Raw genomic sequence first — 27,514 nt, 5'->3', positions numbered from 1 at the left:
TTCAGTTACAAAATCTTGCATTCATGGTAATGGTACAAACCCTCCCCAATCCCCCCACCCATAACTTCTAATCCTGTTCCATTTTTCTGTTCCATTTATTTAAAAAAAATCATAATTCTGGCCAGCCTTTAAATCATCTGCTTTTGTTTTCTTCTGGTTGAAAGGCTGATGTATATCAATCCTATTAAGTCATCAATTCGATTCCACAAAACAATCCAGACAAGCAGATGCAATTTTACATGGAACCAGACATAAAAGCATAATGAAGAGACATTCCGTCCTTCCAGATGCACTCGATCAGGATTATTGTCATCATGTTTATTGGTTCCTGGGATGAACAGTTCCAAAATGACTGACTGTTCTAGTTTGCAGCGTCGGCTCCTTTTGACTCCACGTACTCTTGAGCTTTTTGCTTCACTGTTTGGATGCTCTCGGGTGTGCCGTGCTTCTTCTCGTAGTCAAGGTAGCGCTTGAAGAAGAACTTGACCTTCTTTACAGACACACTCAGGTGGACCACACGATCAAATAGGGCCCTAAAGGAAAGGAGTCATTCAGATTTTCTTATTCAGGGTTTCTACAGGTTTCACCAGGTCAAAAAGACTTTTCAAGACAATTGAGAATTAAATTTAAGACCGATATCATGACATCACAAACACAAACAAATACATTGTTAGCAACTGGCCTTAACCAAGCCCTAAATTCATTTAAGCAGAGTATCGCTAAAATTGCACTTCCCCCTAGATAAAATCCGTTTTACATCTGTGGTACAATCCAAGAGCCTATAAGAGAAATCTGATTGGCTGTTGCATGTTGGTTTCATTTGTAGACGTAATATAGGAAATTATATTTGTACTAGTGAAAGAAAGAACACCACCACGGAAACAAGCAAACAAAAATAAATAAATCATGCTGCTGTAGCATTAAAGGTAAAGGAACAGACATTCAAAAATTAAGGCATGTTTAAAAAAATTATCCTAATACAAAACAAACAAAAAAAAAAAAATAGAACAGCTAATTTATAACTTAAGGCCTAAAATTCAGATTATTGTTTTTTATTTTTTATTTTGCCAAAACTCTGATTATTGGTCATTCATGTGATCAATGTAGCTTAAGAAAAGGATATACCGTAATTTCCGGACTATAAAGCGCACTCATATATAAGCCCACTGACCCACTGAATTTGACAAAGATTTTTATTTTAAACATAAATAAGCCGCACCTGTCTATAAGCTGCAGTGTAGTGTCTACACTAATGTACTTTACACAGGCTTTAACGAAAGACAGTGTCTGTTACACGGGTGAAACATGTTGTGGCTCCTTTAAGAGTATTACTGCGTGTGTGCAAGACCGAGGAATATGTCCTTATTATTTTCTGATGCTCATTTCTAAGTTTCTTTGACTAACCCGTAACGCTGTTGCCAAGAAAAATAAAAAAGCACGAGTTTTGGGAATCTGTCTGTGCTTATATGATTTCTGTTGCAACTGGAGTTAGTAAACTCTCCCTTCACCCTGACTCAACGTGTTACAACGGCTTGTATCTAAACAGTAGCCGACCAAGAAAGTCATTTTTCTCTGTCTTTCTCCTTCCTTTCACAACTATTTCTCTCGGGAGTTTATCTTTTGGCATTGTCGTGCGTTTAAAAAAAACCTTTTTTCTCCCAAGGCCGTGCAGCTCAGAACACAGGTGAGGTGCGTTTTTTCGTGTCCGTTCGGAAATTTCATTGGTCTAATGTTATGGGGTTCAGTTTTTTGGCTTGAAGTTTGTGAAACCGGGAAAAACCCAGGAAAAATCCATAAATAAGCCGCTTCGTTGTTTAAGCCGCAGGGTTCAAAACGTGGGAAAAAAGTAGCGGCTTATAGTCCAAAAAATACGCTAAATGCAAATTTGAATTGGGTGAAGTGATTTGAGCTAGGATGAAAAAGATCTGATGTGACTGGCCTGGAAATGTTATGTTCAGGAAAAGCTAATATTTTAGAACTATATACAGTAGAAAATACCAGATTTATTTACTACGTGATGTGCAAAACCATTATGTTCAATACATCACAATAATCCTGCAGATGACTAACATCGCTGTCACATACAGTAAGTCTCCTTATCAGCACACTGTAATCTTGTTTGTGTTGAATAATCCTGTTCCTATGCAGGCTTATCTGAATGACTGATAAATCCAGTAATCATACCACAGAACAATACTCCACACGTGACAGACATTCCTAGTCTCCAATATATATATATAGGTTTTGGATCTGCAGTTGTATAAGGGGACGTTTTCTCTTACAGGTTTTCTGCAACTCACCGGACATCTTTCTGCGAGCCATGCTTCATCATCAGGTCTAGAAAAACAGACCACAGGTCAGTACGTTTTGGATAGCTGCTCAGGACTTTTTCGAACATAGCCTTGGCTCGCTCTTCGTTCCCGTACTGGAACTCCAGCCGAGCAAATCTGATGATCAAGTCCACATCTGAAATGGCAAAATTGTGGTCAAATATCCATGTTTGCAACGCCACTTGAAAATATGGATAGCTAAAAACTAATAACTAAAACGGAATAAATGAATAAATTACAATAAATTTATTGCAAATATCTGTGAATAGAAAATGTAAAACAAAAAAATCCTTATTATATAAAAAGAATAAATATTGCTCACGCTCTTTATTGGACAGACTCTGCAGTGCCCTCTGGAGGAGAGCATTGGCGGCGTCGCTCTGGCCCTGACGCAGCAAGAAGGATCCGTAACTTTGCCACACGGCCTTCTCCTGCCTAAAACGCTTCACCATGTTCTTATACAAGTTCTCTGCTTCCTGCATGCACACACACATTTTGAATATACAAACAGTTCTCAGTAAACAGACTTTGAGAGAAAACAAATTTGCAGAAAGAACGTTTAATTTAAATGCGTAATTATTAGCTGAAGCAAAAGTAAATTGTTGATCCGATGTAATTTTCCGTGTTCTTTTTAAGGGGCAGATTCTCACCTTGAGCTTGTTGGACTTGGCGTAAATATCTGCCAGCTGCTGGTAAACAGGCATTGGCTCGCAGTACTGAATGGCTCGCTCAAACACTTTCTGAAGACTCTCTTCAGTACCGTACATGTTCTCCAGGTTGAGCAGAGCTACCCACACATTCAGCTTCTCCTGCTCCTCCCTGCATAGCACAAAGGGATTACATGCAATTAATTAACCGTGTACCAATGGTAATAACATGCACTATATGGACTGAGACACCTGACTTTTTCACCAATTTGTGGTTCTTCCCCAAACTTTTACAACAAAATTAAACGCAAACAATCAGATAGGATGTAAGCTTTAGCATTACATTTTCCTTTCACTTGAACTAGGAGACCCAAACCTGCTCCAGCATGACAATACCCCATGCACAAAGCCAGCTCCATGAAGATAGGGTTTAATTGAAAGATCTTTAAATGTTTAATGGGATGTTCAAAAGGCAGAGTTGAATCTTATGGTCAGGTGTCCAGAAACTTTTTCCAGAGATTTTTAACCATCATCTGGTCCAACATTTAAAAATGTCTTTTTGGGACCACATGCAAAATGTCCAGTGACACTTTTAAAAATTATTATTCTATAGAAAACAACAAACAGTCTCCAGAATTAGTTGCATGTTTAAGGCTTTTTTATTTTAGATATTATATATTAATCTATATTAAGAAAGAAAGAGAAGAAAGAAAGGTAATCACATGTGCTTTACAGCATATCCCATGATCAGAGCACAGGGTCAGCCATTATACAGTACCCTGGTACACAGAGGGTTAAGGGCCTTGCTCAAGCGTGGTGATACCAGCCCTTGAACCCCCGACCTTCTGATCCTTAACCACTGAGCTGCCACCTTTCCTCTAATATTAGTAACTATTATGTGAATATTGTACAAAGTACTTAATACTACACAAACAAAACTCAATTCACTGGATACCTCACACTGTTTACAGTAGAGCCTGTATGAGAATAAATCTATTTGCATACATATAGAGATCTCCAAGTGTTTAGGAGACACACCATATCTAGCGCTTTCTTTCTTCCATGATAACTAGCTTTTATATTTTTTGACATGGTTTAAAATGTAGAGATTGCTTCATAACTTCCTTCTGCTTAACTCGGATAAAATGGAAGTACTTTTACTAGGACCACATGCAGCTAGAAGTAAACTTTCCGATTACGTAGCATCTCTGGATGGTTTTTCTGTTTCAGTGTGTACAGCAGTCAGGACCTCGGTGTGATTATTGACCCTTGTCTTTCCTTTGAGGCTCACGTGAATAATATTACTAATATTACCTTAGAAATATTGGTAAAATTAGAAATATGATGTCGTTACAGGATGCAGAAAAACTAGTCCATGCTTTTGTTGCATCTGGATTAGACTACTGTAACGCTTTACTGTCTGGGTGTTTGAGTAAGTGCATAAATAAGCTTCAGTTAGTTCAGAATGCAGCAGCAAATGTCCTTCCAGCAGTAAGTAAACTGCTCCCTATTAAATCTCGCACTGATAATATACTACTACTGACATATGAAGCACTTGAAGGCCTCACTCCGCAGTATCTGAGTGAACTTCTGTACCATTATGATCCTCCATGCCTACTTAGAAATAAAAAATAAAAATGCAGGCTATTTGTTTTCATCAACGTCCTGGGGATCCATGAAATTACGGACTAAGAACAGGAACTCTGAGGATTTGGATTGTAGTCAATGTCAACAGTCTGCTACACTGACTCAGGGCTACAGTTTGCATCTGATCACCATCACTGTACATCTCAATATCGTTTAGCTGTAATAAATGGACATTCTGTGCCACCCAGATGAGGACGGGTTTCCTCTTGAGTCTGGTTTCTCTCAAGGTTTCTTCCTTATGCCATCTTGGGAGTTTTTTTCCTTTCCACTGTCGCCACGGGCTTGCACATCAGGGACAAACTTAAAAATGAATGTTCTTAATAAGTGTATCACCACATTATCTGTTTAAAGCTGCTTTGAGACAATGTTCATTTAAGAGCGCTATACAAATAAAAATCAATTGAATAGATTTGAATAATCAGCACAACTGGTATAAATTGGTAAAAACATGAAAAAATAAAAAAGATTACACTAAATTTAATTGATATAAAATCAATAAAAACTAATCCAGTCTTTATTATACTATTTAAAGAATTCTTAAAAAAAAAGAAAATAAATAATTCTCATGGCCAAAGATCTGTTGTTTAAGAACATTTAAGGAGTAACCCATGACTTCCTGTTTGACTCAAGTATTCTGACACAGAGGACAAACAAACATGATGGAGAGAAAGTGCAAAATATTCAACCTTTTGTAAGACCTTTTCTTTTTGTAAACCACGGGTGCCATTAATTCTGGAGCTGACTGTAATTCTCAGGCACCCACCTGAAGGAGATGGTTTTGAGGGCTCTCTCGGCGACAGCACGAGCCTGCTCGATCTGGGTGGCCTGCAGCTGGAATGCCATGTACTGCAGCCAGAGCAGAGACGAGTCTGGTGACGAGAGCAGCAGCCGCTCAAACGCCTCCGCGCTCTCCGGTCGGGCCGAGGGCTCCATGAGCTCCGCCTCCAGCTTGCTGAGCTTCAGCTCCGCCTCCTTACGTTCCAGCTCCGCCTCCCGCCGAGACTTTTTCTGTGTCTGGGAAAGAAAACGGACGGGTTGAGGAGAAACGTTAAAAGTAGCGTAACCTTTAACCTGATGCAAGAAGGTCTGATAAAAAATCAATTGTCAAATCGAAATTATTTTTTACCTAATTAATATAACCTTTAATCATTATTACCTTGCTGTGATCGTCCTGCTCTTCGTCGCTGGACTCGTATGCATTTTGGGCAGAAGATGCAGGTTTGAGAGAGCTCAGCCCTATGTCCCAGGAGAAATCAGATGCTACCTGTAGCCTGCCTGGTTCTTCTGGGGCTGCAGCTTTACTTTTACCCTTTAAAAAAAAGGAGCATTTTGAGTACCTTTATATACCTACCTTATGACTGGACTGATAAAATTGACCTTCCAATCCAAAATACACTATACAGACAAAAGTACACTTGACCGTAAAATTTGTATGTGCTTTTTGAATATCCTATTCCACATTTAGTCCCCGTTTTCTATTATAACAAGCGCCACTCTTCTGGGAAGATGTTCTACTAGATTTTGAAATGTGATCATTCATGAAGGTCTAATGAAGGTATCGTTAAGGTCAGAGCCTTCTAGCAGGCCACTCAAGATCTTCCACTCTAAACCATGTAAACCATATCTTCATAAAGCTCACATTGTGCACAGGGGAGTTGTCATGCTGGAACAGGTTTGGGCCTCCTAGATCAAGTGAATGGACTATTTACTGCTATACAATGAATCCTATACAAGTGTGTCCTTTTAACTTATGTGGTTCTTCCCCAAACTGTTACCACAATGGCTGAAGAAATCAGCTGCCCAAATACATTTGTCCACACTGTAGTTAAAACATCAAGGGAATCAAGAGGGTTACAAGAAATATTGCAAATCTTTAGACTCACCTCTTTCTTTGTTTTGTTCTTGTCTTTTTCTCTGAAATACACCTCGACTCCACTATCCTGATCTTCAGCTTGTGGTTCCTTCGCAACTTTTTTCTTCTTCGGTAACTCTGCAGCCTTTTCTTCTTTCTTTAATTTCTTCTTTAGCCCAGCTTCATTCTGTAGATAAAAAAAAAAGTGAACGCATTCGATTAGAATATTTACACCTCCGCATCCCGATGAGAATCATGTAACGAAACCTCAATGCAAATCAAAAACTTCGGTTACATTTCCAAATCAAACATCAGAATAAATGGTCGATGTGAGAATATATTTTCTCAGTGACTTTGTGGCTGGTGCCAGTTTGGTTGGTTCAGGCGTAAAATTTCAACTATACTTGAAATGAGACCCAAACCTGTTCCAGCATGACAATGCCTTTGTGCACAAAGCCAGCTCTGTGAACATATGGTTTTTCAATGAACATATAGGTTGGCTTTTGGGAGATAGGAAGAATCTAGCTAAGCCTACCAAAACCTGAAGAAATGTTAAGAACCTGTAATAGTAACCTAGATTTCTAGAACTAGAGTACTCTAGAGTGTAGAGTGTAGTGTGTGTGTACACATATACACACACACACACGAATACCGAATGCAATCCTTTTTACAGACATAGTTTTAGAACATAGTTACAATCTGTGTAAAATCTGTGTAGGGGAGTGGTAGGTCAGGGGTTCAAGCCCCGGTATCGCCAAGCTGCCACTCTTGGGCCCTTGAGCAAGGCCCTTAACCCTCTGCGCTCCAGGGGCACCATTTCTATCTATCTATCTATCTATCTATCTATCTATCTATCTATCTATCTATCTATCTATCTATCTATTTATTATTATTATTAAACTTGAAAACAAACAATACTAGGGGTATAAAAAAGAAACCAAAGTTAGCGCAGTGTCACTGCGGCTTCTCGCTCCATACCAAAAATAAGAGTTGTTTTTTGGATGCGTGAAAACATTACAGAATCCATAGCGCTAGTGTTGGATTTGCTAACGCAAGGGCTATAGATTGTTTCGCGTTTTATGTCCAGCTTCAAGAATTTCAGGGAGTAAATGAATGAAGGATGAAAGGATTGAAGGCATTTATTAAATACTTAACTGTTCCATCAGATCTTTAGAAAATTAAATATTAAAATGTAAAACACACATTTACATATACATCTCTGTATTACCCAAAAAGGATCCAACAAATGTAAACATTTAAATGAAATATGTTTTCAACAATGTTATGTTATTTAATCAATTTAGTTTGTCAATTTACTTGATTACTCAATTTAATCAATAAAATAGTGTATTGAATTAATTACTTTTTTTATATTTTATAAAATATAATACAATATTATTTTATATATTATTTAACCATTAAATTGTTTTAAAATTGTAAACAGTTGAAGTTTACAAATGTTAAGAACAATAAACTGCGTTAATAAAGAACGACAAGCAATTTTATGTTTTACATTGAACTGAACCGTGAATTTCGTGTACTGTTACACCCATATAAATACACACACACACACACACACACACACACAGTAAGCATGCACAAATAGATACACACCTGCTGGCTCTCAGACATCTTGCGCTTCTTCGTAGCATTTTTTTTGTCGTGCTTCTCCTTTGCCTTTCCCTTGAGGCGCAGTGGAAGCCCAAGGGATTCTGGGAGAATGTCTGCTTTTCCGGTGTCCTCGGGGAGCAAAGAGAGCTCCACATGGCCGGTCTTTGCGTCAATGCTAAACATAAAGACAAACATTAGGAAAAATCCCACAGCACAAAAACATCACGACAATGTGACCTATAATTTCTACATACTACATGAAGTTTAAACAGATATAGAAATTTATACCACATGTGGCATAGAGATGCATTTGAGTTTGAGCTACAGAAAATGCCTGGTTTCGGTGTACTGTAATGTACAATCATGTCTAGATCTTGATTATTTTCCTTTTATTTTGTATTACCCCATTTGGTGTATATATATATATATATATATATATATATATATATATATATATAGAGTATGTAAATACACCCCAAGTGATAACAGCTGTACGTTGTGTAATCATGCAAAGCCACATGTCCTATTCATCATGTTCATGTTTTTGTCTGCTTGACAGGATCATACAAATTTGTGTATCTTGTATTAGAGCAGTTACAATGTGGTGCTTTGAGTAAAATTCTCTCATACTGACCACTGGATGTTCATCATGGAACCTCATGGCAAAAACTCTTTGTAAAGAGCAACATTTCTAATTCTCTAATCCTCAAAGATGCCTCGGCTATAAGAAGATCTGTAACACCCTGAAACTGAGTTATAATACAGTGGCCAGGGTCATACAGATGTTTTCCAAGACGGGTTCCACTCGGAACAGACCTCGCAAGGGTCTATCAAAGAAGTTGAGTCCTCGTGCTGTGTGTCAGGTGCAGAAGCTGCTTCAAAAACAGATGCAGCATTACTTTAGAGGTTGCAGAAGCAAAAGGTCCGCTTGTCAGTGCTCAGACCATACACCACACAGTGCAACAAGTCGATTTGCATGGCCTGTGTCCCAGAAGGAAGCCTTTTCTGAAGCTGACTCACAAGAAATCCTGCAAACAGTTTGCTGAAGACAACCTGTCCAACAGCATGAATTACTGGAACCATGTCCTGTGGTCTGATGAGACTAAGATGAACTTGTTTGGCTCAGATGGTGTCCAGCATGTGTGGTGACATCCTGGTGAGGAGAACCAAGAAAATTGTGTGTTGCCAAGCATGGTGGTGGTAGCATCATGGTCTGGGGCTGCATGAGTGCTGCTGAAGAAGAATATGATGTCCTCCTTTAGAAACTGAGCCAAACAGCAGTTTTTCAACATAACAACCCGAGACACACTGCCAAGATGACAACTGGCTTGCTGAGGGAGCTAAAGGTGAAGGTGGTGGAGTGGCCAAGTATGTCTCCAGACCTGAACCCTATTGAGCACCTGTGATGCATCCTCAAGTGAAAGGTGGAAAAGTGTCATGTGTCCAATATCCAGCAGCTCTGTGATGTCATTATGGAGGAGTGGAAGAGGATCCCAGCAACAACCTGTGCAGCTCTGGTGAAGTCCATGTCGAGGAGGATTAAGGCAGTGCTTGATAACACTGGTGCTCACTCAAAATATTGACACTTTGGACACAGTTTTGGCATTTTCACTGAGGGTGTACTCACCTTTGTTGACAGTTATTTAGACAATAATGGCTGTATGTTGAGTAGCTTTCAGAGGACGGTAAATCTGTACTGCTATAACAAGCTGCACATTGACTACTGTAAAATAATACCAAGTTTCATTTCTATAGTATTGTCCCTTGAGAAGATATAATAAAATGGTTGCTGAAATGTGAGGGGTGTACCCCAGCTTTTTCAAATGTATACTGTATCCAAATTATGGTGTGTGGGTGTGTGTGTGTGTATATATATATATATATATATATATATATATATATATATATATATATATATATATATATATATATATATACACACACACACACACACACACACACACACACACACCATAATTTGGATACAGTATACATTTGAAAAAGCTGACTTTGTTTGAAATGAAAGAATGTCATGAAATCTGAAAATAGAAGAATGTAGCCAGGATATGAGAAAACAAGACAAAAAAATAAAAAAATTAAAATAAACAATCATCAACACTTGCATGTGATGAGGGAAATTTAGGTTTACAGAAAGCCAGTGTATAAAATGTGAAGCGAAGATGTAAAATGCTGCCCAGGCTGAGTATCAGAGCGAAGCCAGCCTGCTGAGTTCTGATCGATTTTGGACAAAGGGAAGTTTGAGCTGATGCCAAAAAGAAAGATGCTGCAGTACTGGAACACTGGAAAAGTGGCTGAACACCAAAATCATCTGTGACCTGACAGAGTTTAAGGTCTATGATGATACCATGGTTCTGAACATTGAGAGAGCGAGCTAATAGTAATCATCTAGACTTGGAACTTTGGACAAAAACTCCAAATTCAGAAACTGCTACAGCACATTAAAGGCGCTTAACACCTTTTATAAACTTGGCTTCTTAAGGAAACCTTCATAGCTATAAAAGATTAAAAGATTTCCAGACCATTAAACAGTATCTGTGCAATCTTACCTAAGAACTTTGGTTGTCAGCAGTGCATTCGGAGAGACGTGTTTGGGGAACAATTCAGGATCGATAGCAAAGTAGTTTGTAGCGTGTTGGAACTTGACTCTTCCTGTGACTGATCTGGATAACCTTTTACAAATAAACAAAAAATTTGTTCCTCAGTTACTGGATGCAAATACATACAAATTATTATTAGATAATTTGACAAAAAAAAAAAAAAAAAAAAAAAACAATACAAACAAAAAATCTTAGTGTGTGTAATACCTGATGAATATGCCCATTTCTCCAACGTTCTTAATATAACCCTGAATGATCTGTCCCTCCTGGAGCTCAGAGGCAGCGCTGATGTCCACATCTTTGACTTTCAAGAATTTCCCAGAGTGGATCCTGTGTACATTCAGCAAATAAAATGAACATGAAATACTATTTCTATCAGTCAGTCTACAACATATGAAATCAAAACAGGACATTTATATTTTTTTAATAAAAAGGTTAAAGTTAACATCAATACGGCAATATAGCAAAGTCTCTAATCTTTTTGCAGGCAGGTAAAAACTACAGTAAATCCATTAAAAAAAGTTATGTCATGAACAATGATTTTTTGGCAATTCTTCAGAGCCACAGAGCTTCTATTCCTGTTCTTTTTTATTTAAATAATTGGTCATCAATTTTTTTATAGACATTTTTGTAATATTAATTATTAAATGCAAATTGAAAATAATTTGAATATTTTTTTTATAATTATTGTAAAAATTAATTTTTATTTTATTATAATTTTTTAATAAATTAAGATTTATTTCTGAGGTTATTTAGATTAAAAACGGAGCATTCAAACATTTCTATTATTTAAAAATATATACATTTGGCAATTTAGAGAAATTATTTCTACCTTCGACAGAGAGAAAGAGAGTGTGGAAGAAAGAATAAAAGAAAGAAACAAAAATGAAAATGAAAGAACAAAAGAAAGCCCCAATTTTTAAGTAGATCTGCTGTAACACACCTGGACAGACGCAAAGACACTTGGAACTTTCCATGTTCTTCACCAATGATACAGCACCTGAAGACACATGCAAAAATATTTTGTTTATAAACCCACACACACCTCATCTTTATTTCTTAACATCTGTCTTTTACTGCATTAACTTATTGTGTATTGCGCTTTTGGTTATCGATTGTTTCCTTTTTATTGATCGTTTCCATTGATTTTTCCCTTTTTTTAAACAAATTCTCTTTTTACGTTTTATTATGTTCTGTTGTTTGATTAAATCGAATAAAAATAAATGCCACTTGTAAACACTGAAACACATACCTGACCATCTGGCCTTCTTTGTATTGCTCAAGCGGAGCGTTTTCGTAATCGTCTGATAAATCGGTTATGCACGCCGTGCCGGAATTCCCGAACGGCAGATTCAGAAACAAGCCCTTCTGGGGGTTGATTTTCCACACCATGCCCATGGTAACGACCCCATTCTCGAGAGTGTGCGTCCCTATGGGAACACAGGAAACAATGAGCTCACCTGAGGGAGCCACATCACAATCGCAGTGGTGTGTGCATGCAAAAACATACGAGTATACACATACATTATAATATATATATATATATATATATATATATATATATATATATATATATATATATATATATATACTTATGTGTGTGTGTAATATATATATATATATATATATATATATATATATATATATATATATATATATATATATATATATAAACCCTAAGTTGATTATTATATTAAACTTGAAAACATACACAACGTCAGGGGTAAAAAAAAAATAAAAAAACTAGAGATAGTGCAGGGTCACTGTGACTACTCACTCCGTACCGGAAATAAAATTGTTGTGCATTGTAAAACTCATATTTTGTTTTGCAAACGCACAAAATCGTGCCACTTCCGTTTTTACGAGTCTCGCACTATGAATTTTTTGCTGTTTGCTTCAAGTATTTCTTTTTTTAAAAAGGAGAACATCCTGACACTTCCACATTTCGAGGGAGTAAATGAATAAAGGATGGAAGGAATGAAGAAATTTGTTCAAGTATGCTGAAATAAGTAGAACATATCTTTAGAAAATTATATACACACACCTGTATAACCCAAATGGGGTCTAGCAAATGTAAACTAATGCATTTAATTTTTATCCATTTATTTTGTGCTAATTTATTTAATTACTGAAATACACACACACACACACACACACACACACACACACACACACAGCTTATATACAGTACATATACAGTATATATATTCAGCATATGACTCAGCAAATTAAGAAAGCACTGGGAAAGCTGGCGTTAGCTGGCAGAGCAGAATACTGTGAACCCAAAATCAATTTTAAGTCTTTTTTTTTTTTTGGGGGGGGATTATCCATTACCGCTACATCAGCTGTATCTGATCCTCAAACTGCATTCTGCTATTACTGCATGAGAGCATGAGATAATGGTTTATCTTTTTTAAAAGCACATCATGTTTTATTAACACCACTACTTCTTTGAGGGGATCCGCTTTCAAATGTTACCTATAAGGGAAAGTCTGAGATGGGAAAGCTTTTTGGGGACGACCTGGACGACCTTCGCGGAGACACACTGGCCATGTTTGAAGAGCTTTTGTGGGTGATTTGCCTCCTGGGACAGAAAAAAAAAAAAATTTCAGGAGTTATTTTGAAGACTAGGCACAACATTTTAAACAAGTTCAACAAACTACTCTGAGATGCCGATGAGCATCTGCTGAAATTATTTGGTATTTGGATTTTTTTTGTTTAAAAGTTCAAACTTAGTATTTTACTAGTCAGTGAACAATCACAGCTGCATGTCAAGAGCTTGAGTTGAAGCAAATATCTACTATAGGAATGAGGACAAAATGTGATCTTATTGACTCTGATCATTATTTATGATGCTATTTTGAGTATTAAAAAAAATCTGCTTATCTGAGACACACAGCAGTCTCAGGCTTGCTCACAAAAGAATTCATAAACACAAAACTTCCAGTAAACAGCAGTTCTGTTGGTAAAAAAAAATAGCTGTGTAAATGAGTGCGCTCAGAGGAGAAAGACCAGATGTGTGGTGTGAGCGGATAGGGACGCTATGGTAACTCAAATAACCACTCTTTACAACCGTGTTGAGCTAAAAAAGCATCCCAACACATCAAACTCAGAGGGTGATGAGCAACAACAGGAGAAGACTAAATCAGGCACTACTTTTGTCAGCTGGGAAACTGAATCTGAGGCTACAGTGCACTAGGGGTGACGCCAAATAGATGCTTCGATACTGATTTCAACTACCAATCTCACAGTTGAATCTTCAAAGAGGTGTGTTAAAATGAGGATCATGCCATTTTGGTTAAATGGGGGTGCTCAATGTCTGATTTTACATACAACTACAGTTTTTGCCCCCTGATAAATTAACATACAGCCCATTATGTTGATGCTGTAAATACAAATTTGGAACAAAAGAAGCATCTCTGCGGCAGGGATTAATTTATATATATATATATATATATATTTTTTTATTTTTATAGGGATTTAAATATTTGATGTCTGGCAGATTCTGTGGTTATATTCTGTTTAATTTTGTATTGGAACCCATGGATTAATTATTTATTGGTTTTCAGTGCATCGATGTTGCAATGCATTGCAATTTAGCCGATTTAATTTGATTTGCTGACGTGAAATGCAAATCCCGTCTGCAGTTATTTGCATTTTTTTAAGGTCATTGATCCAAATAGTTTTTGGATATTGCTTGTCCTGTATCTTTGTATGATGTTCTGTAAATCTTGGCTTTAAAATTTTACGAGGAATCGGTTTCACGACTAATCGGTCACGTCGTATTCACGTTCACATGACTATCGATCAACTATATGCAAGATTTGACAATTCAGATTCTACTATCTAAATCCTTAGTTAGGGGAAACCCCTCTAAAGTGGACAGAGGTTCAAGGAAATGGGACAGGTGATAACAAAAAAAACAAAAAAAAATCACCTGGACATCATTTTGGTTATTCAAACTGTATAAATTCGATGTAATTCTACTTTTATCATTACAGAAAAATGTCCTTTGTCCACAGTTTAAGTCCCGATTTTGTAAAAGCAGGTTTACTTACTCTAGGTTTAGTGGTCATTGCCAGCAACTCCACCAGTCCAAAGACTTTCGGGGACACTTCAACATGAAGACACTTTGTCTTTGGAATGTACTGTATGCAAGGGAAAGTAACACATTAAATAAGAAAAAGAGGTGCACGTTATTTCGTTTGCATAAAAACTGAATTAGTGTTGGATGCTCACATAAACACGGTGCTTACTTTAGATACATAGCACGTGATCTCCTGTCCAGGTTTATAGCTCTCCCATTTAGACGTGTTCACCAGCGAGGTGACGTCCACACTGTTGTCCAGTTTACTGAAAGAAAGTCGTGTTAATGTAGTGAAAATGGCAAACAAATAATGTTACTGAACTAGCAGTGTTTCATGTACCTGGGGAGGAGAGTGAGCTCAGGCATAGAGAAGACGAGGTTGGGATGTGTGATGGGGAGAAACCTGTGGAGCAAAGTCACCTTCGAGTCATTCCCATTCTAAAACCTTCTATTCTTAAATGATTTAAAAAAATTTAATTTACCTATGACTCTTGATCTCACGACCGCCGAAGACCCTTGCCTTAACTTCAGTGCCGACCTTAAGAGACGACGTGGGGAATCCTCCTATTTTGGGCGACTCCTGGACCTGAGAAACGTGCACGCTTCCCGTGACTCCATCCGGCAAAGTCATGAGTACGCACAGAGGTTTAATGGTTTTAACCGTCGCTGTCACAAAGGCCCCGATCTTATATTTATTATCTTCATCTCTATTCTGAAACGTGGTTTGGTTGCATTTTACAGGAGCTGATAGCTGATAGTCTACGAGAGCTTGTCTACCCAAATCTTCGCTGCTGGGTTCAATTACAGTCACGGTCACTTTACGACCCACAGACAGCTTTTCTGATTCGAAATGGAACGTTCCGTTTAGGTGATTGCATGTGGAAATGACGGTCAGGTGACCGGTGGCGCCCAATGAGATCACGGCAAAGTCTTTGTCCACGTACTGGACGTTGCGGAATACTGGGAGCCTTTAGTTAACTGTAGAAATGAAAAGGGAATACAACTTTAAAATGTAAATTATATGGAGTGTATACATTATAATATATTCTACAGAAGTCCTAAGAGGCCATGCATTATAATATTTCTTTCCTTCTTGTTTTCTTGTAATCTCGACTTCAATTTCTTGCAATCTTGACATAACGAACATCGTTTCCTCATGATCAGTGTTTAATGAATGAGTGTTTCCGTGAATTCGGCATAAGAGCATGTTCTAGAGGCAGCATCATGGATAAGAACCATAACGATATTTAGCTGCGGGTGTGTGGATGAGCCACAGAAAAAAAAAAAGTGATCACGAGAAAACATTATAATAAATGGCCTATTAGGACTTTCGTAATATCCAGTGATAAAAGATAAATCAATAGATCATAAAATCTGCCCGTGATAAACACACAGCACTGAGCTCATGCCTGAGCCTGACACCCAAAAAATCTTTAATAGTACTTCCCCATCTACTCACTTTTTTCTTCTTTGCTGTGAGCGTCGGCAGAAGGGACACGTGCACTTCAGAGGTCAAAAAATCAACGTGAAGCACCACAGCAGTGACCTGATTGCCTGGTGCTGTGTTCACATCTAGAACATCCACACCTGTATTGTTAGTGACAATGTTTCTGACCGCAATGAACGCATGCAAGAGCACTGTAGCTTGATGGACTGACCTGTTACGTGGTACTTTGAGGCCAGCACTGTGGCATGGCTGAGCTGATCAGAGGTCAGGACGACAGAGCCGTCTTCTCTGGTCACGTCGACGGTCATCTTGAGTTTATCTCCCAGTGACACGGAGGAGAGCTGCTGCAGCAAGTCTGAGTCAACTGCAGGGAGAAGAACAATAAACCACAATCCATTAGAATAGATGGAAATTCAAGGCAAAACCTGAATTCTCTGAAAATTGTGTTGGTTTTCAATCATATGTTTATGATTGAAATAACTATAAAACCATTTGATTTGGTTAATTTAGATCATCTGTCTGGTTAAAAAAACTGGTCACAATTGAAAGCAAATTACATGGATTGACGGATTTTTTTTTAATGCGTGAATAAATCCACCCCTATAACCCAAACCCAGGAGCATCTTTGCGGCAGGGATTAAAATGTATCGATTTTTTTAATGCTTTATACGGATTTCAATATTTAATGTCTGGGAGATTTTGTAAAAGTCTCTTCTTTTCAATTTATTTTCATTTTTATCATTTTAAATTCAATAACTAAATATCAGGACCATCAAAGCACCCTCTTGTGGAGGAGTTCTCACTGCCGACTTCAACGTGCCTGTCCACTTGAATTATAGCATTATAGCGTCTTAAATGACAATTCCCCCTGTGCACAAAGACCTAGGCTGAAGTGTCCTGCTATAGAGATCTAGCCTTAATCCTACTGAATCCTTTGGAATGAACTGGAACGCTGCTGACTGCACCCCAGGCCTCTTTACACTACATCAGTACCTGACTTTACAAACACCCTTGTGGCTTAAATGAGCACAAATCTCCACAAACACACTCCCACTCTTCTGGTATGATGCACCACTAGAATTTGAAGTTTTTATAACAACAAATTAAATGTAGAATAGGATGTTCGAAAATCACAAGAATCAGGTGTCGACAAACTTCCAAAACATTGAGATAAACATCTTTCTCTCTAAAACTCTGATTTCAATTAGGTTTTTAGGTCTAACACCAAGTACGGATGAAAATTTCTCAAGCTTTTGATTGTGCAAAGGGAAACTTCTGAAAAATTAGATTACGGTTAGGTTTATTGTCACTATCTAAGTAGGTGTAAAGACAACGAAATGCGGCAAACATCCAACCAGTAGTGAAGCAAATAAATAAAATATAAATTATGGTGCAGTGTAGTTAAGTAACACTCTACATGTTTGTGTGAAAGAGATGTATATAAACAATTAAAGTTTTAATTAAACTTCGTTGAAAGATTTCAACACACATTTCAAACATATATACCGATATACTCTCATTGGCACCCATAACTGAAGAAATATAAACTTCTATATTTATTTTCATTCCCAATCATTCATTTCTCTCTTACCTCTCGAGCTCATTGCGTCGTAGACAGCTAATCTTTCACGCTGACCCTGGATCATTCTGGCCTGAGCGCTGGATTCTGCCAAACTCACATCCGATACCTTCAGACTGATCAAGAACCGGTGCTTCTCTCATCCAAGTTGGTCACTTTGGCCAGCACGGTCTGTCCTACCTCAAACACTCCTGCAGTGTCAGTGATGAACTTGTCAGTCATAACCTATTAGACAGAATAAAATAATAGATCACTGATAAATAAAATACTCCATTATAGTTTTTCCACACTTAAGCATTTAATTGCACCTCATATTTCTATTTTGTGGGTTCTGGGCATTTGTTCATGTTTTTTTAATTGGTAATAGCAAATGAAACCAGCTTTCAGTGACTGATTGGATCAAAGCAATACAAAAATTATAATTATTTATTACTGTGACTCACAGCTTTAGGTGCAAGGCCAAACAGGCCGTGGGGGAAGCTGACAAAGACGCCATAAGGCATGATGTTCTTCACCCAGCCCACCATCACCATCCCCACCTGCAGCTCAGAGAAAGACTTAACCAGGTTTTCAGCCTCGAGAGCCGCAATCAGTAGGGGCTTCTTACTGAGAATCTAAATGGTTTGGTTAAGAAACAAAGGATTATAGGAAGGTCTCTCGCACTTGATGGAAATCCAAACATTTATTTACCTTAATTGAGATGCTCAGGATAAACTAATCTAAATGTCTCAGTCTCAGGCAGTGGATAACATAATAGCAAAAGTATGTTTGTCAATGTGTATAATTCTATCTAAACCAAGGCATGTATCTAATAATTTACATGCATTTATGTGTATGACACATTCAATTGGGAACAATTTTTAAAAACAACACCCAAGATGCACTCAAGTGGAGAGTTTAGTGGTTTGCAGTGAGGAAGGGAAAAGGCTTAGATTAATGGGTCGATCGATACCTGGACATTTAGCAGGATAAAGGCATATTCATGGTCAATGAAAATGTAACACATACCACTCAGACACCAGGAAGCAGCACAAGGCAGAAATAAAAAATGCTCTCAAGCTAAAAGACGCTCTCTAGAATCAAATTCTACAAAATCATCAAAAACTTTGGAATACGCCACTTTTGAAATAACAGTAAATTGTAAATCAGTCGAGTGTATTTTGTTTCTGAAATTTGATCACACGAAATTCCACATTGCGACTGATCTATTTAATGAATCAAACAATGTCTAAATCTGGGTTTGAATAGTGGAAAAGTGCACAATAAATAATAATGTCATATCTACAGACCTTTTCCCCAGAATGTTCTAATGACCTGGTGGAAAACTACATTACTGGGTCACAACTAGAGGTCGACTATTTAATCTATTTTGCCATAGACATCGATTTTTCACTACGGGTGCCAATTAATCACCAATTAATAGTACCAACGATTGCTGGAACTATCAGCAAAAACCTATACTGTTAGGTTTTCCGGGATGCGTTATACAGTACGAAAGCGGCCTCTAGAGGCGAATCACTGACACTACATGCTGTTTATTTAAAATGTATTTATTTTGGATGTAACTTTTTTGTGTTGCTTTTTATTTTAGTTTGAATGGGTCATTTTTTTTCTCAATATTTATTAATATAATTAATATGTTCATATTTAAATTAGCACATTTTCATGATTAAGTACTTTTTTTTATTTTTGTAGTAAAGTTCAGTACTATATTACATTAGTTTTTTTTTTTTAGTTTTTTTTTATCCAGTATCCATTTTAATCAACTATCGGTTAATTAATCGGTTATCTGCAAGTATGATCAAACCTAGCTATCTGTATCGGTAAAATCCGACCCGGTGCTCGAGGCCCTGTGGTCTTGATCATTATTTGAAATGTCAAACAATTTTTTTAAGAAACATCCAAATACTTAAGAGTATGTCTAAATAATACCCCATGAGTGGAAATGTATTTACACCTCCAGTAAAAAGTCATTTTCTGCTTCATAAAGATGCCCTAGGTTTGGAATTCCCCATAAAATCACAAAAAAAGGTGTTTCAAAGTTTTTTAGCCAGATGTTTTATAAAGGCAATGGCTTAATACGTATAAAAATAGTAAAGAAATAATTTATGGATGATAAATATAAGATTATATAAGAAAAAATGTTATTGGAGAAAGTCTACAAACTACTTCCTGTCTTCTTAGGGTTTTCCATCACTATTTATATACATATGTATATAAATATACATCAATGTTGCTTTCAGAAACTAACCACAAGATATACACACACCCACTATATAGCAAAAACATTTCAACCAAACAGTGAGTTTCATGAGTTCATGACATCACATGAACATTTCTGCTGAAATAAAAGCAAATGAGCCCAAAAGGATACGATGATTTCCTTGTTTTGGTTCAGACACACAACATTGGAGATGGTGTCTCCTTCCTGTAGACCCGCCAACAGCAGAGGGCAGTTGGACACATGGTCAGAAAGTTGCGCCGTGGGAAGCAGAGCAGGTATGTCTTCTGGGAGAATAGACACTTCAACAGCAGTCTCGCTTTTCTTGCGTACAATCACTTCCACTTTCTGAAGAAAAAAATGTAAGAAATAAAAATAATTTGCATTAAAATAAAAACAAAATTCACATCTGGGTTTAACCTGCAAAATTCATTAGCACTAAAAGTTGTTCCTTAAAAAACAAAAAGGTGAACAATACTTGACCTTTCCGATTTTAAAGTCGAATTTGACGTGTTGGCCCTTCTCGATGTCCCTCTGACTCACTGCTTTAAAGGACAGGAGCAGCTTCTCATTTTTAACATCACATTTAAGCACTTTCGCTTTCACCACCTGTTCAGTAGAACAAAATAAACACCAGTTCTAAGTTAAAGAGATAAAAAATAAAAATTATTTACATGTAAATAGCCAAAAAAATTGAAATTTTTATTGAGAATCATTGATGCCCTGTTCATTTTTGTCAGGTGATCAGCTTTTTTTTTTTTAAAACAACCCAATAAAAGCAGTTTTCTAACCTGTCCTATGTAAAAGAGACTACACGGGTTGTCAAAGGGCTCTGACGTCAGCTCAGACATCGGCACCAGGCCCTTAACTTCACCATAGAATTTTACGATGCAGCCAAAATCCTTGATGCAGACGATAAAGCCGTGGGATACGAGACCTACACGGGCATCCGCATAGGACAGGATAAGTGGGAGTGTCGTCTCCATCAGAGCCTTTTTCCTGCTCATTGTGATCTTCTTATTTTGGTAGTCCACTGATAAGACCTGGAGAGAAGCCACACACACGTACAGTAGAGAAAACATTTATTCCAAGAAAATAGGGGGGAAAAAAGATTTTTAATGTTTAATAAAAATAAATGTTAGTCATGCTAAATGATTATAGAAATGTTTATGATTAGGGTCTTTGTGGGGAGTAAATAAGACGTTACTCCAAACATATATTCGAACAAAAGCATTAATAGAAAACCCTATCAAAAATAACTCACTTTACATTTGAGCCTCATGCCGTCCTTGTATTTTTTTTCAGGGTTGTTGAGGATTATATCCGCCAGGTGAATTCTGGGAACGAGGCCCTTAATGTGGTCTGAGATTTTGATAATCAAGCCGTACTTCTCCAGGCTCTGCACCGTGCCCTGTGAACACGCACCACACGTAAGAACATGCAGTTTTTCCATTTGGAGAAATTCGGACCTTGAGCAAGTTTAGGTTTTCTTACCTCGACCATCTGCCCTGGTTTAATATCTTGATAGCTGTAGAAGGGCGATTCGATGATTGCCCTTTGAAGAAAAGGGTTAAAAATGTTAAAATATACTCAACCAGTTTTTAATTAATTTACGGAAGACTGCATTTCCACAGCGTGTACTAATTTGTTTGAGACACACACACACACACACACACACACACACACACACACACACACACACACGCACTTACTTGCGCAGCGTAGCCATGTGGATCTGCTCCATTGGGCTGTAGTCTGTTATCCTCAGTGTGTGTTCAGGCTGAGCGAGGAGTCGGTTTGGGTTAAACACCTCTTTGGATTCTTTCAAATGGCTTTTCTAAAAAGACCAGACAAATTTTAAAAAAAATTATTTTCAAGATGAAAATATCACAAATATTAAAAGAACCTAAATCAGATTAGCATTCAGTTATAACCGTTCGTAGCTTAAAAAAACAAAACAAACCCAAGAAAACAATCGGCGCATAATGCTAACATTCATTTACTACTTATGAGACTATTAACTCTGTTGTCCTGTCAAAATACTAAAATATTGGACACCATTTGCACTTTAGAAGCACTAGCTAGCATTCATTTAGCAAGTTTTACCACAGGAAAAACTTAACACACAACAAAAACATGACTGTCATCTTCCAGTCATAAACTTTAGCTTTATACCTGCGATTAGCTTACATTTGTACACATTAGCTTATGTTCCTACACATTAACATACATTTCTACACATTGGCTCACATTCTTATTCTTTCTGCTCTGCTATGTAACACAAACATCTAGGAAAATCTTAAAGGATCATTTTTTCTACTTTTCCCAACATTAAAACGTACAAAAACTTTAAAATTAACACAATTATTTATTCCGTATATCAGATATTTTTGAACATAGAGCTTGTTTTTGATTTATGTAGGTCCTATATACTGCTTAATAAACATGTTTAACTTTAAAATAAAATATTTCAGAGTCCTTATAGAAAAATCCTGAAAGCACAGATGACAAAAAAAGAAAAATGTCTTCTACTACAGCAGTGAAAACAAAAGCAGGTTGCACAAAAAAAAAACAAGGTGCATGTTATATTTGTCCAATTCTTTCAAAATGTATATAATGGAAACAATATAATGTTTATAAGTGTGCCACACTTTAGGTCTTGTCTGACAAATTGCTCCGGGGTAATTCTGTTTTGAGTCAAGGACTATTTGGGTTTAATAGATAAACTTTCCTGCTCCTGTAGTAATTAGTGTTTGCTGCATCTTATATTCACAGAATCCATAATTGAGATTTTGAAGGTTTGCCATTAGTGAGCTACACCCACCCATAAAAATAAAGTTTGCACCTTTAAAGACCATAAATCAGACCTCAGTCAGGATGATGTTCCCCCCCAAAAAAAAAAAAAAAAAAAAAAAAAAAAAAAAAAAAGCTGCATGTCCGTGGTGTTTGGTGCGACTCACGTGCACGAAGGCAGTGGTCCCATCTGGCAGCTCCATCACGGCTCCTGAGTGGTGGTGTACGGCAGTCATCTTGCAACCATGCAGCACCTCACCTATTCGCTCACTCATTACATTGTCAAATATGATGCCCCCTGGTGGTAGGAGGTGGCTGCGCAGAGACAGACCCACCAGACGAGAGGACGGGTCCACATAGAGAATACGAGCTTTCACCTGAACAGACAAGGATTTTAAGGACTTAAACATTCCGAAAAATGTATGATTATATATTTATAGTCGACATTTGTGGATCGCTTACCTCGTCCCCTACACTGTAAGTGGACAATTTCTCGGGGTCGATGTGCATGAAGTCCACCAGTCCGGTATACGATGAGAGAAATGTTACTATCAGGCCATGAGCTGTGACCTATAATAAATAAAGGCTGATGAGTAATGAGTATATGAGAAATACTCTTTGGTGGAAAAGCCATTTTACATTTATTTATTGCATTTACTATTGAGCCAACAGATAAGTATTCTCTTTGGTTGCTAAATATGAAGATGCTTAATAATAATAATAATAATAATAATAATAATAAAATAATAATAATAAGTGCAAAAATCTCGATTTGGACTAAACAGCGGATTGGATATTATAAAAAAAATATATATTATTTTTATAAATATATTATATTTATATCTGTTTTTGGTTTTTAGAATAGAACTGACCTGCTCAACATATTCCATATAAAAATAAATACAATGATTTAAAAAATAATAATAATTCTCTCATCCTGTTAAAATGTTCGTGTTAAATTATGCTGCCACGTTGTTTATTCTTCTTCACTATTGAATTCATGTCTTCATTCGTTCATACCTTCTTGATGCAGGTTTGGACCAATAACCCGGGTAAAAGGTTACTCAGTGTCCAACCGTGCTGCGTCTCTGCGCAGGCCTGATTAACCGCCGTAGGGTTTATAGAAAGACGCACCACCCGTCCCTCATTCTTCACCTCCTCCAGTAAGACCATCATGTACTGCCCTACTATCAGATCTGTAAGATGAAACGAACAAAATGTATTATCCTTCTAACCTTTATTAGGATCATAAACAAACTGTTTGAACTGCCATTGCCTTTACAGGTTTTTACCTCTTTTAGTTGCCTCGGTTTTATCGTTTGCTTTCTCTTTGGGCAGGAAAGCTTTGGTTCCACTCACTCCAATGTCGATCAGGTAACCGTGATCCTCGATGCTCTCCACACAACCACTGAGAGTCTGGAACCACAGAGAAATATCCATTCAACATATTTTTTTTTGTGCCTCTCTATTCATCCATCTTTCAATCCAAGTGAAACTCCCCCTTGCATTCATTAGATTCGATTAATACTAAATTATAAATATACATACTTTGTTTCATGTCTGTGTTCATTTTTCCTGGTTTTCTAAAAAATGTATTTCTTAAAAATACACAAAATTAGAAGGGCTCCATTCTGATAAAAAAGAAAAATCCCTAACACGAGGCCAAGCAAATGCTGACATGCAGAAGAACAAAATGGTCAAGGTCTACACTGTATATCTGTGAGTTGGTGTCACTCTTAATAAGCAACACCTAACTAAGGCTGTTATAATTATTAGTCTAAAGGGTTTGAAGTAGCTGTTCAATCAACGTTTTTCAATTTCGAAAATTTTTTACAGCAGAAAAATAATTCATTTTGACTCTAGAAATGTTAGTGTTATATTAGTTTGCAATAAATGAATTGAACAGTCTCTCGAGGATCATTTAGAATCCGGACAAATCTGATTTTGAAGGTTTTGTAAAATTCTCTTATTCATCCACCGCTAATACGTTATACAACATGCGATATTCCATATTCATTTTATTTTGGGTTTTTAAATATACGGTCATTGGTTCTTTATTATGTTTGAAATGTTTTTGCTAATTTTTGAGAGAGTATCAGAAAAAAACACCAGAAATGTATATGGTTTGTATGTGAAATTGCCGATTTACGGTTTCTCACCATGCCTGCTTTCAGAGAGCTGGAGTTGAGCTCCTTGTTCACCTCTTTCGGGTTGATAGACAATTTAAGACTGATAAAACCCTCTTTGGACAATTCCAGGGATGAAACCACACATCTGACCAACTGGCCTGGGGTGAGGAGGTTGGAGGGAGACACAAATTCCTGTACATGGGGGGAAAAAAAATGTTACGTATAAGCATTGTTCATACATAATAAAATAGGGTGTTGTAATGATAACTATTAATTGATAATTAAAGAGTACAATATCTTGACCCAGTTACCTCAAGATCGGTCCCAGAGTCCAGTGCATGGCTCAAGATCTTTGTGTAGGCCTCACAGACACTAGAGACGGGCATGTAGCCTTTAAGACCATTAGGGAGACCGAGTACAACCTCAAAGTTCAAGAGCTCCCTTACACAGCCGAGCATCATGGTGCCCACCTTCAGATTCTGCAAGAGGAGGAATAACCAGGATGAGACGCAGCTTTAAGTATTTATTTGCAATAATACCGTTACAAAGTCGCCCAATTATCATCTATGTGCCAATCAATCCAAAATTATACACGGTCCGTGTTTAACGTCGTCTAAATTAGATGATCAATAGTCTGCATACTCACTTGTTAAATCGTGATATTGTACATACACTATATGAATAAAAGTATTGAGACACCTGACTTTTCCAGTCATATGTGGTTCTCAACTAAACTTTTACCACACAATATTTATAGAATATATAATGACATTTTTATTTTCACTCGATCTAGGAGACCAAAAGCTGTATCAGCATGATGGAAAATACAGTCTACATGGGTTTGAGTGGGAGAAAATAGCCTTGTCAGCACCTACCTTCATATGGAGAATATCCACGTTGTTCGCCGTGTTTAGCTTCAGAGCACCTTCGGTTTTTTGCCTCTTGGCCGCCTTTTCATCTTCATGCTTGCTCTGAGATTTCTTCTTCTTTTTCACTACGGGTTCACGAGTCTACATAGGCATCCGGGAAAATGTTAACGTCTGATCCTTTTGTAGGTCATATAAACATGGGTGCACAGTATGACGTTATACAGGGGGTCCCTGTACATACTAGACATCAAAACCCCCACATAGTTTTACCTCCATTTAGCGCAGTAGCAGACAGTTTTAACCATTTATTCATCGCTGTCTGGTAAAAATAAACTTTAAATTACTGTGATAAATGTATTAAAATTCATTATTAAATGCTCAAGTAAAACATTATTAATAAAACTACTCATTAACTTATTTGCCCCATAGACGAATGGCAACCATAACATCTGCTCATTTCCACTATGCGACAGAACCTTTGATACATTATATGGACAAAAGTATTGGGACACCTGACTATAAGATTCATATGTGCTTTTTAAAACATCCAATTGCACATTTAGCCTTCATTTGGCATTATAACAATCTCCATTCTTCTAGAAAGATGTTCCACTAGATTTTGGAGTGTGCTTGTGGAGATTCTTGCTCATTCAGCCACAAGGATTGAAAAGAAATCATGTCCTGAAGTGTTTTATCTTTTACTAAACTGAAAATGACATATACATACATACATATACACACACACACACATATAAGGATAATAATAATAATAATAATAATAATAATAATAATAATAATAATATTATTATTTATAAATATTTTTTTCTCTCTCTTAAAATTAATGACAAAGACTTGCAATGACAGAAAAATGAAAAGTATTTTGTCCTGAATAAATATTAGTTTTAATCCTGTTACAGAACACTGACACTGGAGACTCCTTCCCCCAATGAAAAATAAACATCTCGACCAGATCTGAACTTCTCACTGACCAATCTGAATTGCAACTCTGGTCAGTGAGAAGTTCCTGACAATGAGTGTATAAATAATGATATGTAGTACAGAAGGCAATAAAATATAGTTCAGTGTCAGACAAACGAAATCAGAGTGTGTGTGTGTGTGTGTGTGTGTGTGTGTGTGTGTGTGTGTGTGACACTATCATCATCAGGGCCTGAGTTACCTCAAAAAGATTGTCCACTTCCACACGAGGCTTCAGAGGTTTCTCAGAGGTTTTCTTGGCTGGGCCACCACGAGGGAAATCCGCCTCTGCTGACGCCATGGTGCTTCAATACAAATATCTGAAAGATGATCACTAGAGTGAGATCTTCTCAGAGAAATGCATGCAATGCATATTTACTATATTCACACTACAAGCATCAAAACACGCAAAATCTATTCATCAATTGAGAAAACGTGTGCAAATCCACAATCATGACACCATTATCCAGACTTAGAAGACCTGAATCCATGTAACCCTAAATATTTACTAATCACATGAAGCCTAACATTCATTCAGATCAAACCAATATCTCTTCAACACTCACTTTCTCAAACCTGATCTATGAATATCTCCTGATCTCCTCCATCCACACACTCACATGTTCGCACCGAAAGCAGCCATGTTGATGACCCGGAAACAAACAACCCAAATACATAAAGGAACGAAAACAACCAATAGGAGATAAGG

General features: G+C 37.1%; 1 protein-coding gene across 1 annotated transcript; it reads right to left on the bottom strand.

Annotated features, from left to right (window-relative positions):
* Positions 1 to 76: 76 nt before the first annotated feature.
* pdcd11 (programmed cell death 11) lies at positions 77 to 27,513 on the bottom strand. Its single transcript, XM_046837070.1, is given in 38 exon segments — positions 77 to 533; positions 2,301 to 2,466; positions 2,653 to 2,806; positions 2,981 to 3,149; positions 5,388 to 5,638; positions 5,781 to 5,933; positions 6,508 to 6,663; positions 8,091 to 8,262; positions 10,655 to 10,777; positions 10,913 to 11,035; positions 11,649 to 11,705; positions 11,958 to 12,135; positions 13,184 to 13,289; positions 14,764 to 14,853; positions 14,962 to 15,058; positions 15,133 to 15,195; positions 15,275 to 15,743; positions 15,746 to 15,770; positions 16,252 to 16,364; positions 16,451 to 16,603; positions 17,831 to 17,959; positions 17,962 to 18,043; positions 18,262 to 18,432; positions 20,193 to 20,387; positions 20,523 to 20,648; positions 20,831 to 21,082; positions 21,304 to 21,450; positions 21,534 to 21,594; positions 21,752 to 21,876; positions 23,000 to 23,209; positions 23,295 to 23,402; positions 23,853 to 24,028; positions 24,125 to 24,248; positions 24,992 to 25,153; positions 25,273 to 25,440; positions 25,837 to 25,971; positions 27,008 to 27,125; positions 27,372 to 27,513. Coding segments are annotated over 37 exon segments (5,460 nt in total). The 5' UTR covers positions 27,107 to 27,125; positions 27,372 to 27,513; the 3' UTR covers positions 77 to 361.
* Position 27,514: the final 1 nt, after the last annotated feature.

This window comes from Silurus meridionalis, chromosome 24 (genome assembly GCF_014805685.1).
Source record: "Silurus meridionalis isolate SWU-2019-XX chromosome 24, ASM1480568v1, whole genome shotgun sequence".
Taxonomy (NCBI): Eukaryota; Metazoa; Chordata; class Actinopteri; order Siluriformes; family Siluridae; genus Silurus; species Silurus meridionalis.
Note: the sequence above shows the minus strand (reverse complement) of the source record. Positions and strands in the feature narration are given on the sequence as shown.